This window comes from Toxorhynchites rutilus, chromosome 2 (genome assembly GCF_029784135.1).
Source record: "Toxorhynchites rutilus septentrionalis strain SRP chromosome 2, ASM2978413v1, whole genome shotgun sequence".
NCBI lineage: Eukaryota > Metazoa > Arthropoda > Insecta > Diptera > Culicidae > Toxorhynchites > Toxorhynchites rutilus.
The window spans coordinates 84,475,041-84,493,425 of NC_073745.1; the positions used below are offsets into that span (position 1 = coordinate 84,475,041).

An 18,385-nucleotide genomic window follows, 5' to 3' on the forward strand; every position below is an offset into this window, starting at 1 on the left:
GAACACAAAAAACTGCCAAAATAGTACATGTATCAAAAGTGTTGCCAACCAAGAGTTCAATACCTCTATAAAATATTTAGAGATGAGCCTTTGGCTGAAACTCTCTTTAATAAAGAAAAAAAACCTCTATAAAATGCTTATTACAACCATGGTTTTTAATCGATGCGAGATATTTGCCTCGATAACCAACTGACAACGCTTTGGCGTACTCTCTACGAGGTTCCGGAGGTGTTGAGGGTCAAGCTCGTCTCAAGCCTTCTTTAACGCATCAAAATAGTTTTACTTGTTCGTACCGTCAGTTTCGTCTACCTTGTTGTTCAAAATCACCCATAAATGCTCAATAGGATTCAATTCGGGGCTTCGAGGTGTCCACACCATTTTTTTTTATCCCAGCCCAGTCCACGAGAAACAGCTCCACATCATGATGCCTCCACTACCTTTCTTCATAGTCGGTTGTAGATGCCGTTTCTGGAGGCCCTAGTCACTCTTCCACCATACTCGGAGTCGCCTTTTCTTGTTGAACAACTCGAACTTGGATTCGTACGACCAAATAACGCGCTTCCAGAACTCCAGCGGCTTGTTGACATGGTCCCTCGCAAACTGAAGTCGTTTTATTGGCAAAGCAGCTTCAGGTCCCGTTCCACCAAATGGTGGTTCAGATCCAATCTTTCTTTAATCGCCCGAATGGTCTTTCGTGGAGTTTTCTTCACTACCCGGATGATTGGCCTGCCCGTTCTTGCGTCAGTCCAACGTTTCGGTTTTTTTCTAATTTTCCGATCGATCGACCGCGCTGCCGATTATCTGATGCTTCCGAATAACCTCAACATTAAAAACATGTCATTACGCTCGAAAAGTTGACTAAAAAGCTGAACATTTTGTTCGTGTCAGATGTAAATAACCAGCTGTCAAATCTAAGGGGTGCATGAAAATGAAGAAAGCACTGTAAAACAATTTACGCAAGTGGATTTCTTTATGTCATACCCTAAAAGTACCAATTTAGAAACAAAAGTAATTTTTTGTTTTTTTTTAAATCCACGTAACGTAAAAAACAAATACAATCAATAATTACAAAAACAAAATCCAAAATTTTTGCAAGTGTCATATTTTCCCAAAAAAAAAACTAATTGGCTTGATTTGATTTGTCGATCATCTAAATTGGTCCAGTAGTTCAAAAATTATGAATTCTTGAAAAATAGTAAGCAACATGCAGAAATTTATATTTCATTTGTATGGCACCATCTATAGTTATGAAACACTTATTTTTTTTTTGTTTCGCGCCTGAACACAACAATAAAGTATAAATGACCAGTCTTTTAAATGAAGACAGTTATTATAACCTACACTATATACTTCAATTTAACCGACTTCTTACATATCTCTGGAAACTCAGAAAAAGGAATGGTTTTATAGTTGTTAAACGCAGTGTATATGGATTCTGATTGAAAAATGCAGTTGACGTTATTGATGAGCAGTAGAACAAAGCATAATCAGTTTAGTCATTTAAATGAGTCAATATGCGATTAGCGGTTTGATTATGGTCATACTCAACTCGGAACGAAAAGAATGGTTTAAGCTCTTTGAATCGCTCAAGATTTTGTTTAACAACTGCCTCCAAAGAAAGTCATCTCGTTGCGTTGCGGTCAACGTTTTCATAAATCAAGATATCTGTGTATGAACTGTAATAAATTCAATATTAAGAATTAAATTTAAGGAAATTCTTCAAATTTTTCATCTTCGCTGAAAATGTGTAATTCTGTATCTGAAATTTTGCGAAAAATCTGTAATAAAGAATATTCTGTATATGTGGCAACCCTGCATTCCACCATGGAGAAGTTAAATAAGTCATAAAGTCATTCACAATGAAAACGAATTCACGCAAACTTTTGTGAAATCATTTGCGAAAGAGCGAAAAAAGATAGAACTTCCCAAGCTTGTGCTGCGAAAAAATACAAACTCGCGTTGCTTTGACAGTAGAATCTGTCCACATCAGAAAGTTGGAACAATATAATCAAGATGGGTGCCACAAGATATCATAATTGTTGCTTTGTTTCACATCGATGAAACGATCCAAGCTATATTTCAGCTGGCTGACTTTCGCTGCAGGATAATAAATAATTTTCCGATTTGTTTTTATACTTTACTGAATTGTCCAGTATTGAATTGTATCGAATTCGACATATAATTGAACTCACATTTATAAGTAATATGAATTTGTTGGCGATAGTTTGACAGATTCGCATGATTTCGTAGTTCAATTTGAATGACTTTAGCGAAATCATTTCGCATGAACCGATTTCGCATATGAAAAATTCTTTCATTCTAAAACAAACTTAAGTAGTACGTAATTACTTAGAATTTTTTAAGAAAAATGTTGAATCCCACGAAAAACTCAATCGAATTTTATGGTCAAAAATTAACTTTTTGGCACTCGGTCGTTTCTCCGTTTTTCCGTAAACTCGATTGTTGATAAAAATATTTTTTTGTAAAGTAAAGATTGGTAAAAAGTATGTTGTATCTAATTTTTCAATTGAACGGTAAGGATTTTGATGGTATTGCGTGATTAAAAAGTGTGGAATTGAAAATGGTTCTTTAGCAACTGTTATTTAAATTCTGTTGGGAGTGCTAAATACGGCATCAAAACATTGCATTTTTTGGACCTAGTTTGATTGTCCCATCTTTTTATTAATTTTTACCGTACTTTTGAGTATAATAAATAAGTATTTTTAATAACATTCTATAACTTCTTGTACTATGCGATTTATTTGAAAACCTATGTTTCAATTTATGGTCGCATTTTACAAGAGATCAGCTGGTGACCTTTCAAACATCTATTGGCCTTGTTGATAAAGATGGTAAAACTATCACTAAAATTGCTGTTCATTTCAATGATTTTGGAATTCTTCAACATAAAAAGGAAGAAGTATTTTGGACTAATGAGGTGTAAAGTGTTCTCAAAAATCTGGTTGACTCAGGTGAAATACAGGAGGGATAGTCTAGGAGAAACACAACAGTATAAATGAATTGAATTGAAGTCCATTCCTGAATGTAAAGAGATTTAAAGTAGCATTAGTATAAAACATTTGATGAAAACATTTTGTTTGAGAGTATACAAGAAAAAACTTGTAGTAAGCCAAAAGAAAGTTATATTCTTAAACGGTTTTATTTAGCTTGCCCTGTAACATGTTTGTAACATGTTTGTCTGTAGCGCTGTCCCACATTAATACAAATTTGACCCCCTTCCTGTTGACCGATTGATCTGAAATTTGAATTTCCATTATCCGCATTTAATGGTTTCATTATATGCCTCACGATTTTATTTTAGTCTCATCAATGTCCTTGATTAATGAAGGAAGGTATGATAACTGCTAACTGCTACTTGCCTAGCTATTTTCTAGCTTTTAGTACATTTTCTGTATTATTATTCTGTTTAATCAAAAAGAAACCGTTTAATTTAAAAAGTTTTTTTTCACTTATTTTATTATAATTCGGAAATGTACATAACATTTTTTCCCGATCATTCCACAATAATTTATTGAAAAAAACACCGTATAAAAAAATAGCTCAAACAACGATGGGTTAACCATGCTTCGAACACCGATACCGGCCAGTCCCGCGCAATAGAAGACTTTTTAACGGTCACGTCGGCGCACGCCGACGAGGGGGAATTGCAATCGTACGCCTGCTACCATATCCTCTGCTGGGGCACGAGACACACATGATCTCTATCTCTGACAGTCGACGTGTGTGAGTGCGCGCGTAAGTTGTGTTTATCGTGCTTGTCCTGTTTTCCCCGCACATCCCGATTCCGTCTTGTGAGAGTGTGTATCCTGGTACTGGATAAGCCACGGGAGCCGCGTTACTTAAAGGTGAACGAATTCACCGTCCTAAGGAAGGGATCTTTCCCTTGAGTTGAATCTACACCGACGGGAAACGAACGAATATAACAGGATAATGATGCGATCATTGTGTGAGTGGACCTTTTCCGTTACCGCTTTTTTCGCTTATTTCCTTTCGGAAGGTAGATTCCGAAAGACGATGGAAAACTAGGGGATCTCTGATCTGAGCTCGAGCCAGGGTCTTCACTTCGTTACAGACCACCGCTAAAGAAAGTTCGTTCAGGGATCAGAGAGGCGGTTCGTTACTGCTCTCCGAAGAAGATACAGAGACCGTTATGGAATAGGCGCGCGAAAGATTTTATTTTTTTGTTATAACGAAGGAAAGAAACGTTAGGGAAACTGTGTGTAGTAGTGTTTTTATTTTATTTTGAGAAATTATCTAGTTCTGTTACGACACGAGTTATATTAGCAAGTTTTCTATTACATTATTTTTATTCAATTATTTATCGAAACCAAACCGCGAATTTCACGTTGGAACTGTGGTCAAAACTTTAGCGTGTTAATTTTTCGTTTACTGTTTTTGTAAGAACACCACTTTTTTTAAAAACTTCAAATTCTATCAAGTTCAACCCCTTAAACCGTTCACAAAAACCCGTTATAAATGTTGAAGATGTCATTCTCGAAGGCAAAACTGAAGAGATTTAACGACGTTCCAGGTAAGTGTGGCTACGTGATGTGGTGAACAGTTCGAAGGATTATATCTTGTTTTTTGTTAGTGAACAAAGTTATGGTTGCGGTTTGTGGAGATAATTCTTTCAGAATTATTCTCGTGCTCGAGTGGATAACTTTGATTTATGATGGTGCCGTTATCGAATTGAATTTGAAAAGGTGCAATAATCTTGTGTTACGACTTCTAACAAATAAAGCAGAGCAATGTACAGTGTGCGACAGTATGAGAAATTCAAAAACGATTCATCTTTCCCGTCTGGAACCAGAATTCAGTCGGTACCGTAGGGTTTCACCAATCGTGGGAAAATATGTTGCAACCAGCATTTTCATGAGGCAAATATACCTGCGGATAAAAAATCTTATTCAACAAATAACGGAAAGGGGGAAACGTGAATTCAGAGTGAGCGAATGGATGCTTTGTGATGATTATGCTGGTATTGCTCGAAGGGAAAGGCAGTGCGAGCGGATATGTGCCATTCCGACCCTCTTTTTTCGATTCTAGACCAGTCACAGGATATCATTGCGAGATTTTATGTATTTTGAACAATTGCGCTGGAAGTAACTTCGTTGTCATGTTGGAATTGCTATTCCAATTCCATTGCGAGGCAGGCATATGGGAATGATTGGGTCCCTGATATTCAGAGACAACTCGTCGAAGGACAAGGGCATATACGCTCTGTCCAATATACACCGGCAATTTGTATTCCTAAAGAAAATGTTTTTTTTATCATTTAAATTTATATTAACGTCTTCAAAATTGGGCCCATCCGAAGCAATACACTTTTTCCAACAATTTTTATCCAGTCATTAAAACATGTTTTATATCTACATCCAAAAGTTGTCTCCAGTTTACGCAACGGATTCGTTTTTATATCTTGGTGCAATTCCAAATGAAATCGAACTAAAAATGTCGATTTTAAAAACTTGTATTTTTGATTCGAATGAAAGTTTGTATTCTGTTTGGGTTGGAGGAAATATGAGTTTTCCACAGCATTTGGGATTTTTTTGACTCAAGTGTAACTTTTGAAAAGGACGTATCGATTTTAGTAAGAGAAATCTTCGATAGTTTACATCTCAAAAACTATGAATCGTATCGAAATAGTGTCTTAGAAAGAGTTATAGGGTATTGATGTTCAAACGTGAAAAAAATATACATTGAGAAAAAATTAGTACTCTTTTTTTATTTACAAAAAAACTATAATTTGCAATATCTAAAATACATATTTTTCAATTTTTTAAAAAAAATTTCATATAAAATATAAATCATGTAGAAAATTCAAAAAATGGTTACAAGTACAATTATTATTTTCGACGAACTTTGAGGAACATCGCATTTTTATGAATTTTCGAAACTTCGAATTTTTGTATATTAACAATCATTTTTAGCCACAAATTATGAATCCTGATGTGATTTGAAATAATCTCCTTCTAAATGCAGCCATTTTCGAGATATTTAAAAAATATATTTCTAATTTATTGTCTTTTTTATAGTAAATAGGTTTTTTTAACACATTATGGACAGCACGTTTTGGGTCAAACTTGTACGCTTCATTTGTTCGGATTCCACGAATGAGATCGTTTCCTTCGGTGTGGATGAGACGAAGGCGAGCCATCGGTAGGCCGTGTTAAATTCTTGGCAGACCAAGAATTTGACCATCAAGTGTAGAAAACACGTGTGTGATCGTGATCCATCCGTAATAGACGGAACGCGAAACACGAGATAACTCGTGAGCGGTAGGGGTTTTTGGGGTCGGGGAAGGTTCTTATGATAGTTCGAGACCCCTCCCCCCTTTCTGTTTCATTTGTATGGCGTACTGCCATACAAATGAAACACAAACTTCTGCATAACTCGAGAACTAATCAAACAAATTTGGGATGTAAGGATTTTTGGGTACGAGAAATTATTCTGTGATTTTATGACACCCCTTTCCTCCACTAGGAAAGTAGAGGGGGTGCCATAAAAATAATGCACATATTTCAACATATTTCAACCAAACGTGACAATTGAAAATTTTAGGAAAATTCTGAAGGAAAATGGGAAAATTCGAAAAATTCATTTCGCATGTGTTCTACAATTACATATTGACAAGCGTTGTTAGTCCATTTGATGTTTGCGGTAACGAAATTGATCTTCGTTCGAAAGTGGAAATGGATTTTAATGTGATAAAACGCACTTCTATACAGTCTTCTTTCTGTATAAATAAATATGGATCGCCAAATATGTTGATAAGAGCAAAACTCAAGAAAGGAATTGTCCGATTTAGGGCTGTCTTCATCTGTTAGAGAACACATTTCGATAGGAACAAAAGTTCCCCCTACATTCATGTATTTGCAATGTCGATTCCCCCAGACAGCTTGGTTTTGATGTCTCTGTTAGGGAACACATTTCGGTAGGAACAAAAGTCCCCCTACTTTCATGTATTTGCAATGCCGATTTCCCCCAGGCATCTTAGTTTTGATGTCTCTGTTAGGGAACACATTTCGGTGGAAGCAAAAACTCCCCCTACTTTCATGTATTTATAATGCCGATTTCCCCCAGGCATCTTGGTTTTGATGTTTCTGTTAGGGACCCGCCGCATGTGTCTTCAATTTCGACCAATCAGAAGTGGGTATTTCCGTTAGGATAGGGGTTGAGATTTTTAAATCGTTCGATAGTTGGTTTCAGGACATATATTATTTTCTTCAAAATAAAAAATTGTTATGGAGTACCGAAATCGATTGATGCAAAAATTTCATCAATCCATCTTGAAATGACTGAGCAATAAGCGTTTGAAAATGGACAATTTTCACGATATGCTCGATTTTCGATTTTCAATTTGTACCTCAATATGTTCCCGAAAGACGTAATCCTACGTCAAAAAAGAATATAACGGAGCAACATGTTTTTTGCAAGTGGATGAAAAATCTTGCACGAGAATTGTGTCTGAAACTAATTTGATATTATAATGTCGAGTTTTGGTAGAAGTACTGAAATTTTATAGTAAAAAATAATTTTAAAGAGTAGATTCGAAGATCAATCAATGAACAGTTCTGCGATTGGACTCATGAACGTTCGCTTAGTAAGAAAACGTGGACGTGATAACGAAAAATAAATTTTGGGCAGGACCAAGTTTGCCGGGTCAGCTAGTAAACCATAAAATCGTCTTGACTTCACCGATTAGTTTGGTGATGACAACTAAATTGGCGGCACATATGACTCGCGGATCATATCTTCTTAGCCGGGGCCTGTATAGAACAGATTGAACCAATTTTTGTCCATTCGGGGCCACAATGACATACTCTCCTCAGACAAGCGTAGATTTTTCCGACTTCGTCGAAGCCCCCTGATATGTTCTAACCGACTTCTACATCTTGCATGCTGCGAAGAACCTAAAAATACATCGTGTATGAGTAGTAGCTTATTTATTTCATTCCCTTCTATAATTGCAACAACAATTAGACTCACTTCTACGTACCCCATCGACATTTCCTTTCCGCTACGAAGCTAACCTCACAAAGCAAGTAACTCACCCAGAACGCAGTCTTCCATGCGCAGAATGTTGCAGCTTGCCTCTCGCAAGCTTGGTGCAGTGCACCCCGGGAGTCAAGGGTCTCGGTTATGTTTCATTTTTCTTGTAATGTTTCTTATCACCAGTGTCTGTCACTTGGCACCACACGCACGCGCGATTCAACGCCTGCTGTTTTGGTCGCACGCACAAAAGAGTTTGTTTGGACAGATGTCCCCCTCTTTTTCGTTCTCGATGCGCGCGCTCTTTTCTTTTCTTCCATTCAATCTAATCAAATTCAAGACGCAGATGTAAGTTACGGTTTTTTTTTACTGCCACCTTCCAGGGGCTCCCATGGGACTAATTCGTCTCGGATAATCAAAAAAGTATGGGAATGCGATTAAAAATTATTTGAACGCTTTCATAGCATAGCTCACCACTACCGGAAATTCGGAAAAAAACAACTTTCTTTTATGCATCCTTTCCTCTGGCGATGATTAATTGTTCTCCCGGTTCGTAACGCACTCGGATGGATACGGTTGGACGCCCTCCCACGCCCAGCCAAATGGGAAGGGTCAACCGGGGTCGGTATCGGATACCTACACTTTGTTGCGACACGACCCAGGTTCATTTATCACGCTTTGGTGATCTTTGGACATTGGGTTCAAAGATCACCCAAGGAAAAATTCAGACAAACGACGATGACAATCGAGACGAGAAGCAGCTTGCGTCGCAAGTTTAATGCTGGAGTGACCTCACAGTTAATGAAGATCAGTTAACAGAAAGGAAAAAAAACGTTGGCACGTTTCCTGGAATGCAAGAAGTTTGGTAGAATTACGTTACGCAGTTTGAACAGGAAGTGAATGAATGTGGGGTGGAAAGATGTCTCTTCCATAATTATGACCAATGTTGGAGGGACCTCATAAATACTATTGCTGCTTTGACACACGTGCCTTGGGAGATTTTATCTGTCATATTTTCCCTAAATATGTTTCATGTTGCATATGAAACATGTTGTCTTCAGCAAAGTTGATCCTATGATCCCTGGCTATAACGGAATGACCAGGGCCCGAAATCTTCGGAGGTGAAAAATGAAACCGACTCTACTCTAAGTAGCTTCGCTTCGACTAGGACTGCTTCGGCAGTCGCCGCCAACAAAAAGTGACTTGCCTAGAAAATGAATTGACTAACGTTGACTAGCGAGGATGACTGGTGAACTAGTCCAGTCAGTGGTTATTTTAACTGACTCGACTAATGAATACAAATCTGCCTCTTCGTTCAACTGACTTCAATCCACACTTACAATTCCCCCTGACACTAATTTTATACCCGCGTACGCAATCTTATTTTGTGTCCATATAAAGAGGAACGAAAACTTGATTTCTGATGCAAAGAAAAATATAGGAGGTTGTGTCCAAGATACGACCGCATTGTTGACGTAGAACTACGCTGTTATTTTATATAAATCGCTTGTTTATACCTTCGGATATTATTCTAGAGTGCTGTGAAATTTTAAAAACGACTGCTTAGTAGAATAATCTCTGAAATGGATTTTTCATTGTAGGATCAGATGACGATAATTGTTTGATTGTTCATTCTTACCCTCGCGAAACAATACACAAGCTGATCGCATGTCGCAATTTATTTCATGTTAATGCATTGAAAATTTACCTCGAACACTGTTCCGGTGGCCTTTTTCGCAATTGATATAGACTCGGTTACAGTTGATTATATACATGGTGCACCATCATCATTATTCCACATCTCATTACTACATCAATATATCACCGCATGAAAACAACAACAATGACAACACTTGCAAGTATCAAATATCATGCTACATGTTATTTACTATTGCATGCATACAGAGCCATACATTGATGGCTTGAACTACTAGGAATATAAACACTTCTCATCATTTTGCGCTATTCTCAAAAGAAACGCTTCTGTTAATATTACTGACCTCGAAAAAAGTTGGATTAATTTCTCATGCTCGAGAGAAGCGCATCTGTCACCCTTAGTGGACGAAGTTTTGCTACTGGCAAACGAAACCTAATCACATACAAAATTCCAGAAGGACATTTACTTTGTTGGTGACTAAACAAGTGAAATAAACTCTTTTTGTTAATATCAACAACCTCGAAAACAGTAGCATTGCTTCATTATGATCAAGATTAACGCAAATGCAATCCTAGTTGAAGGCAGTTTTGCGACTGGCATGCGAACCCAAAAAACTTATAACATTAAGACATTCAAGATGCTTGGTATTCCCCAAATAATTTTTGGCGCACAACCTTAACGCCTGCTTCGCCATAACGTCAGTCTATGATTACGGAAAACAAACAATGTTTACTGCTTGGAAAAAGACTGAATTATGCCACACAGCTTGTACTCTGCTGTAACACCCATCGATGCGAATTCGCTGATGAGTTTGTCAAGAGCGACCGCCTTCACCCCCAGCGGGGGGAGCTTGATTTTGGTTGCTGCCTGGGTAACGACGTTTACATTTTCGACCGACGCGCCGAAATCGCCTACTTCGCTGTTGTTCGATGCGGTGTCACACTCGCGAAAGCTCGGTTCAGTGCGAGCGCTTTTCACTGCACCAACATCGCGTGCATCATTAGATGACGCTTGCCTCGAAATTTCATTGCCCCTGGCAATGCGTTCGTTTTGCGTTTTTTTGTTTTTGAAGAAAAACACACGATTCGAATAACGAATAGCGAACAGTAAAAGCAAACGACGATATCCAAGCTGGATTACCACTGGTGGGGTTCAATCTTAGATCAAAGCGCAGCGAAAGCAAAGTGAACTGGATTACTCAACAGTCTGATGCCAAATGAAATAGAGATGTGCCATCCGCTCATGAGCTGTTCCGAAGAATCGACTCTTTGAAGTGAGTTGACGCGGAACAGCTCGCAAAAAAAATCAAACAGCTCTTCAGCTCACTTTGATGATGATGAAGGAGAGAAAAGAGCTGTAGAATTGAAGAGAGTGTGTGAGCTGTAAGATTCAAATGAACTGACCGTCTCTCGCTCTTCGTGTTAAGACATCAGTTTAGTTTCATTTGTCCCTCGTCTTTTCAACTGTTATATTCGCGTTGACGGCATTGAGCTTTGTTTACCAGTTTAGGGGGCGCCAAAAATAATAATTGGCTCTCAGGCAGAATGAACACGTTTTTAAAATTCAAATTATTAATGAAAATTAACTTCTGTGTATCAAATGAGTATTCTATTTCAATGAAAAACACTTTGTTTGCAGGCGGTGCAAAAATCTCATAAGATTTTTTTTTTTTGAAGAAAACTTTCTATTGTAATGTAAAGCCTCAGTAAAAATGTCGGAAATGTTGTACTCGCCGAGTCTGTTGTAAATAATAGTCTGGAATACGTGTTTCAAGTAATTAATAATATGGTGTGAAAAATTTCATTTGAATTTTAACATTTTCAAACTGGCTTCGTGGCTATCGAGTTTGGGACCCAAATTGAAAGTCGGCACTGACAACTGAGCTGAAGAGCTGTTCATAAAGAACAGCTCATTTAGATGAGCTGATATGATCAGGGCTGTTCATCATGATGAGCTGATTTGCACACCTCTAGAATGAAAGTTTGCCTCAGCGAGATCCACTGTTTATACTCTAGGCAAGTATTCCCCTTCATTCTTCTTCTTTTCCTTTGTTCACGGAGGCTTCAAATCCTACGATTCCCCTTCGTTGGTCGTCGATAAGTTGCTCGTTATTGACAGCTCTGTTCGGGAAAGCACACAAATGGACAGAACAAATGTATGGGAAAATGAGAGTTTTCATGAATTTTAACCATTTACAAACCAGGGGATTCTAATGTACAGCATATTAAACAAATCTTAGGGAATTTCCGATTCGTTTGGTATGTAAATCGCCAAAATCCATTCGTGGCAAAAATAGTTATTAATGTTAACTTTATTTCATAAAAACGTGACCTGTTTTTTTATTTGGCACCCTTAATGAAAGACGTAGTTCTACGTCAAAAGTAGTTACCCGATCAATGGACGGTTTATTATCTACCCATCGTGAACTTAAACCATCGAACTTAGACATTTATCAAGTATGCTATAAAGGTCCTTATGTTAGTATTAGTAAATAGTGAGCAAAATAGTGCACGCTATTTTATACGTGTGAGTAATGTTCGTGTACGATACAAAAAAATCTAGCTCACCTGTAGCATATGTCAAACCACGTTGAACTCAAACATCGGTGCATGCGCGAGTACATGGGAGATAGAAAGAGAGGAACGAATTCGTTTTGGGAGAAGTCACTTAAAAATGGAATGAGGACAATTTGACTGGGAAGAATGAAATGATATAGTCGAGTCAGTAGAGGGAGATAGCGACTAAACGCCCGACTGACTGTTTAGTCGTTTCGACAGAGAAACTGCGTGAAGATGCCAAAAGTCATTTCCGACTGAATACGGATATAGTCAGTCAGCTAACTATCCTCAGTTGACTATGACTATGCCGAGCCCTGGGAATGACAATGGTTTAGTTCATAATATCACCACTAGGGCACGCAGTGGTCAGGAAAAATCGGAACGAAAACAAATCATGACTTCTCAGGAATGTTTCCTAGAGACATTGTGTTTCCTGTGTGACATTGTATCCAAAGCTGATCATATGATCCCTGAGGACAATAGTTCAATTCACAATTTTACAGCTAGGGCGCACAGTGGTTAAAAAAATCAAATTGAGGTAAAATTGATAATTCCTCAGGAATATTATTTCGAAACATAGTGTCTTCTGAAAAGTTGCAATTATGATCCCTGGCCAAAACGGGGTTACCAAAGATTAGTTCATAATATCACCTCTAGGGAACTCTAAAAGATACTGAGCTCTGCTTCAAAAGCTTCGCTTCAAAAATCAAAGACACACCTGCAGGGTTCAGTTTTACAGGAAGAACGAGTTCATTGGAGCTCTTAATGAATTACTGAAAATAATAAAAAGTAGTTTTGAAACATGTTCTTCACTTTTAGCATACAAAAGTTCAACAGAAGAGTGATTTTTTCGAAGCGTTTCTGTTTTCTGTCTTTCGACCGAAACGTCGAATTCTCGAACGATTTTGACGTACGACCAACTTTAGCCCGTCGTTTCTTATTTGCATTTTCTGGTATCTCAAACTAAATTTTATCATCCAATTAATCATCATAACAGGACAAAAATACGGAAAGAGTTTTGCCACATTTTACCCATCGTTCATAAAATTTGAAGCAAAAACGCGATGTTTCACTTCGAACAACTGAAGTTCCCAAATAATATTCTGCGGGACAAAGTTCGAGAAGCTTAGCCAACATATGCTCAATCAATTGCTATAAAAGTGATGAAGTACATCCATTCGAATAATTTTACACATTGTTTGCATTTTTTTATCTCATTTGAATGCGTATCCCAACAATAGGAAAAACGTTGTTGATAATGTAACTTTTTACAATATTTCAAGCTATCTTTTTAATAACTAATTTAGTGTGAAAATATTCGTATTTTTAGCCTCACGATGTTTTTTTTTATCATTTTTTTTCGAAATCAGTTACCACTACACTTAGAAAAGGATTTTTTCCGACTCAGTTTCGTGCCACTGTGCAACGGCTAGAACTGCTGGACGTTTCACGAAAACCGTGGTTCAGGTTGCGAAACTCATCGTCAAATTTCACAAGAATTTATTTTTTTCAGCGACGAAGCTCATTTTTGGTTAATTGCGCCTTTTGGACCAGTGGAATTTGCTGTTTTTTTATAAATGACAGACATTTTTTTGTATCACAATTGAATGTTCCTAATGTGAATCCTTCTTTGCATGTTTTTTTTTCTTTATTAGTATAATAAATCAACGTTCAGACACGATCAACTTCAAGTGAACTTGTTCTTTTATATAATTTTTGGGCATTCAATGTTATTATGGAAATTTTCACCATTATGCAAAGAAGGGTTAAGAGGCGGTGCTTTCAACAGGACGGTAAAACATGCGACACTATGCGTGTCATGAATGATTTATTGGAGCGAACGTTCGACAATCGAATGATATCACGTAATGGACCTGTCAATTAGCCTGAAAGACGAAAGATTATGCGAAACCTTCGGATTATTTTTGTGGGGCTATGACAAGTCTTTGATTTATTAGCCGCAGACGCCATTCACTCTTCGAGTTGATTCATCGACGTGTTTTAAGACAACTTTCATTATGTTATCACTAATGTAAAGTGTCCCTTCCTACAAAAAAAAAACTTCGGATTTAACAGATCGGATTGTACAGCCTAACCTTGCTTAGATTTTACATTCGGCATCTTTTCTGGCAATCTTATCCAAGTTAATTTTGACTCCCTCGATTGATATCATATTTTCTGGATAGTTCCCAAAGGCCGGAACATATGATATTCGAAAGATGCTAAAAATAGGGAATATCAGAAAACAACACCCGATACATGCCAGTCAAGCAGTTGTCAATTGTTTGAGGTCTCGCATTTACTCGATAGAACAATTTTCTATACCATTTTGTGTGATCTACATCACACAAGATGGATTGTGCTGAACGGATTTCAAAGTCAGTTTTGGTTCATGTCAAACAATATTTGCAATTGATTTTATGAAAAGTATTACGAGATTTCTACGCTAATTTCACCAACTCTAATCATGTCTTTCATTGTGTCCCATTTTTTACAGTCGTTTCCTCTCCTTCACCATTTGTCGAACCAAAGGAAAAAGAACCTTCTAAGAAGTCTAAGAAGGAAGAAAAAATTAAGATGGGCAGCAAGGATGCCGAGTCCATCAAAACTAGCAAAAGTGCACTCAGCTTGTTCCGCACGGTGAGTACAACCCCCGTCTCAACCCATATCCTCCTGTTCAGACATTTATTGTATTCTTCAATATTATTCCAGCCGTCCCTTCCACGGCGCCTCAAGTTCAAGCACATATCGGACCTGACTCCAAAGAAATCCTCTTCAAAGGAGGTCGCCGAAAGAATACGTCAGTTGGACCGAGACCTGGACGCCGTGGGCACAAAAGCCACTTCAGAGAAAAGCATAGATAACAGTGCTGCTTCTGCTGCTGCTCCCAAGCTTCCGCCGATAGTTCAGCTGTACAATAAAATTGATGTGAACAAGGAAGCTCTACAGCGAGCACGTGAAGAGAACGAAGAGCTCAAGACCAAAGTGCGGGAGCTATTGGCCGAGAAAAAGCAAGCCGAAATGGATCGGTGTAATGGGCTCGCACAGAAGGACTATCAGATTATGTTGCTTGAGCGAGAACTTACCAGCATTACCAAGGCAGACGAGCTGCTGCAAGGCATCGCCGAGGGATGCTTGGAGAAGGTTAAAGAGAATGAGACCGAAATCAAGGAACTACACAGAAGCTACGAGCAACAGCTGAGTGCACTGTACGATTCGAAGCTTGATCTCGAGATTAAGTACAAGGAGTTAGAGAGGAAGTACAATGAATTGCATGACGATCACATCATAGCCGAGGGAGAATGCTTCCTGTTCAATGAGGAACTGATGGCGACCAGGGAGATTCTAGAGGCGCATGATTTGGAGCTACAGAAACGGATGGAGGAGATTACCACAATGGGACAAAACTTAGAACAACTGACCAAAGAAGGGAACGAGCTGAAGGAGCAAGTGAACTATTTCAAGCTTCAAACAGAGGACGATATGGTGAAATATGTGGAAGAAAGTCGTGTCTCTATACGCGAAATGGATGCGCTGAAAAAAGAGAATGAAAAGCTGTTAGCCATACTGAGTGAGAAAAACACCATCATCGAGGGAATGCAGGAAGAACTGAACGAGAATCAGTTCCAGATGGATGAGATTAGAGATGAGGTGAGAAACGAGTTCAATCAAGAACTGAGCGCAATAGTCAAAAAGTATGACCAGCAGCTCGCCACAACGAATGAGGTGAACGAAATGAAGGTTAGAGAATGTGAGTCGATCTTCGTGCTCGAAAAATCCAAGCTGATCAAGGAACATGCGGACAAGATCAAGATACTGGAACAAGATCATCTGAAGGAGATCGAACGAATCGGCGAACAGGCCGAGGAGAAGATCAGAATCTCGGAAATACAAAATGAAGAGCGAATCAAAGGGCTGGAATTGTCGGTCCAGAGCTCGATCGCTAACGCAATCGCCCATGAGAAAATGCTGTGGCAAAGAGAGATGGACAAGTGTCAGAAAATTGCCGAGACTGAAATTATGCAGTGTGAGTTTGAGAAACGTGACCTAAAAGCCCTGTGGGAAGCGTCCATTGAAGTTATCAAGGAACATGAGAATAAAATTACCGAACTCGAAAGGAAACTCAACTTCGAATTGGGGGGAAATAGTAAAACCAAGGAGGAATACAAAAAGGAACTAGAGGAGGCGACCAGAGAAAACACTCGGTTGCAAACCGAGCGATACAACTATCAGCTCACGTTGAACAACACCCGGTCGACGGTAAATATACTCATGGATCGCCTGCAAAAATCCGATGGAGACGTGGAGAAGCTCAAAACTGAACTGGACGCGGTGCTTAGAAGCAAATCGGAGCTGGAAACCGAGAACAACAATCTGCGCGAGGAAACAGAGGAGTACAAACGGGTTTTGTCCGCGTTGCGATTGTCATCCAGCCAACTCGAGAAGGAAATGCGCGAGAAAGAGGAGGTGTTCGAGAAGATCATCACATCCGAGGAAAGCGCCATACTGACGGTATCCCAGATGGGTAAACTGTTCAATGAGAAGATGGAGGAGAGCATTTCGCGCTATCTGGATATGTACGATGAGTTGAAGAAGAAGTACGACGCTCGGGAAGCGTACATCCAAGATATGAAAACATTGCTAGACGAATTCGCCACCGGGATTGAGCTGGCACGAATCGAATTAGACACCAAAGATAAGAAAATTTCCAATTTGGAGAATGAAAACAAGGACATAAAGTTGGAAATTATGACAGTTAGATTTAAGTGTGAGCAGTTCGAAAAATACCAAAGCGAAGGACGTTTACCTCACCCGTCGCCTGAAACTCCTAAACACAGCGATGATGAAGAGCTGGTTTCGAACCTTTTGATAGAGAATATCATCAATCAATTGGAGGATAGCGAAAAAACGGCTCTAAACTGTGAACAAATTGGGCTGATTGAAGAGGTTATCGGCTGTGATCACGACAAAGATGGCACTCGATTGAATGATCTTTCCGAAAAGGTTTGTCCAAATAATCTTTCATTACTCTAATCAAATCTAAAATTTGATTTACCTCCTTCTAGCTCCGTTCAACCGAAGAAAAACTAAAAATTGTGGAACAGTTTGCCAAAGAAACCTCCGATAAATACGCAGAGTTGCTGGACAACCAAAATAACCGGCAGAAAGCGAAAAATGTGGAAGCCAACAAGGATCACCAGCAATTGAAAGCGGTAACATTTCTAACTATTGTAACAAACCATCGAACAATTTCACATTTTGCACTCTCATTGATTACAGAAAATTGCCAAGCTGCAAGAAACCAACAAGAAGCAGGAGAACACGATCATTGGCCTCCAGCAGCAATTGTCGAGCTTCGATTCGCCCCAGAAGATGAACCTTTCGGGCAAGCTTTACGGTATCGGTAGCCCCAAGACGCCCAAGAAGCTGATTGCATCACCTTACCCCGGAAAGGAAAACCGTTCTCCGGCTACTGTGGCGGTGTACAGTCCGCGTTCTAACGTGCTTCGCCAGAGGAATAACTAATCATTCGCGTTATGGGCTAAGAATTCGATGGATCCGGATGGTTCTGGATTTTTCCGGCAAAGTCCGGTTTGGTTAGATTTCAGTTTTCAGAAGTATTAATATCTATGAAATATGGCGTGAAAAGTGTTACTGAATGAATATTTATTATACGATTATAAGATAAACCTACTGGAATGTTCAATAGGAACAACGTGATAAGAAACCTAATTTATAATGCAGCAAAAAGTGCTCCGGCAAAATTGTGAAGAAAGACATTTCGACATTGAAACATTAAGGCGAAAAAATAATGTAGTGTAAATAAATCTTAGTTAAACCTACATCATTTTTGCTGTCGTATATCACATGCTTCGTTTTTTCGAACAAAATTTCAACCGAAAATTGACTAATTTGAAAAATTATTTGTTGTTCCAAATTCATTGCATTTCTTCAATTTTTAGGGAATAATTGAATCGTTTGTTTGAGAAACCCATAAGTCCATTTGATGCGCTTACGAGAAAACGACTAAAAAATGTTTTTCTCAAAATTTTGATCTGGTCCTCTTATTTGTTTCTATCAGAATCGATTATCACACCCAAAACCAGTCATCCGTGTTTCACATAAAACACTGCGTGCGAGACGAACAATGCCCACG

The 18,385-nt window shown here is 38.6% G+C and overlaps 1 protein-coding gene across 1 annotated transcript; it reads left to right on the forward strand.

Moving 5' to 3' along the window:
- Nucleotides 1-4,068: 4,068 nt before the first annotated feature.
- On the forward strand, nucleotides 4,069-18,071 carry LOC129771211 (interaptin). The gene is made up of 5 exons (XM_055774631.1): nucleotides 4,069-4,552; nucleotides 14,726-14,868; nucleotides 14,941-17,232; nucleotides 17,295-17,441; nucleotides 17,509-18,071. The coding sequence occupies exons 1-5, from the start codon at nucleotides 4,498-4,500 to the stop codon at nucleotides 17,752-17,754; spliced, it is 2,883 nt and encodes a 960-aa protein (XP_055630606.1). The 5' UTR covers nucleotides 4,069-4,497; the 3' UTR covers nucleotides 17,755-18,071.
- The last annotated feature ends 314 nt before the right edge of the window (nucleotides 18,072-18,385 follow it).

Excerpts from the sequence above, each read along its gene's own strand:
- LOC129771211 (XM_055774631.1), top strand. The coding sequence starts at position 4,498 with ATGTTGAAGATGTCATTCTCGAAGGCAAAACTGAAGAGATTTAACGAC. Across the intron at positions 4,553-14,725 it reads GAGATTTAACGACGTTCCAG|TCGTTTCCTCTCCTTCACCA; the intron begins GTAAGTGTGGCT and ends CATTTTTTACAG. Across the intron at positions 17,442-17,508 it reads ATCACCAGCAATTGAAAGCG|AAAATTGCCAAGCTGCAAGA; the intron begins GTAACATTTCTA and ends CATTGATTACAG.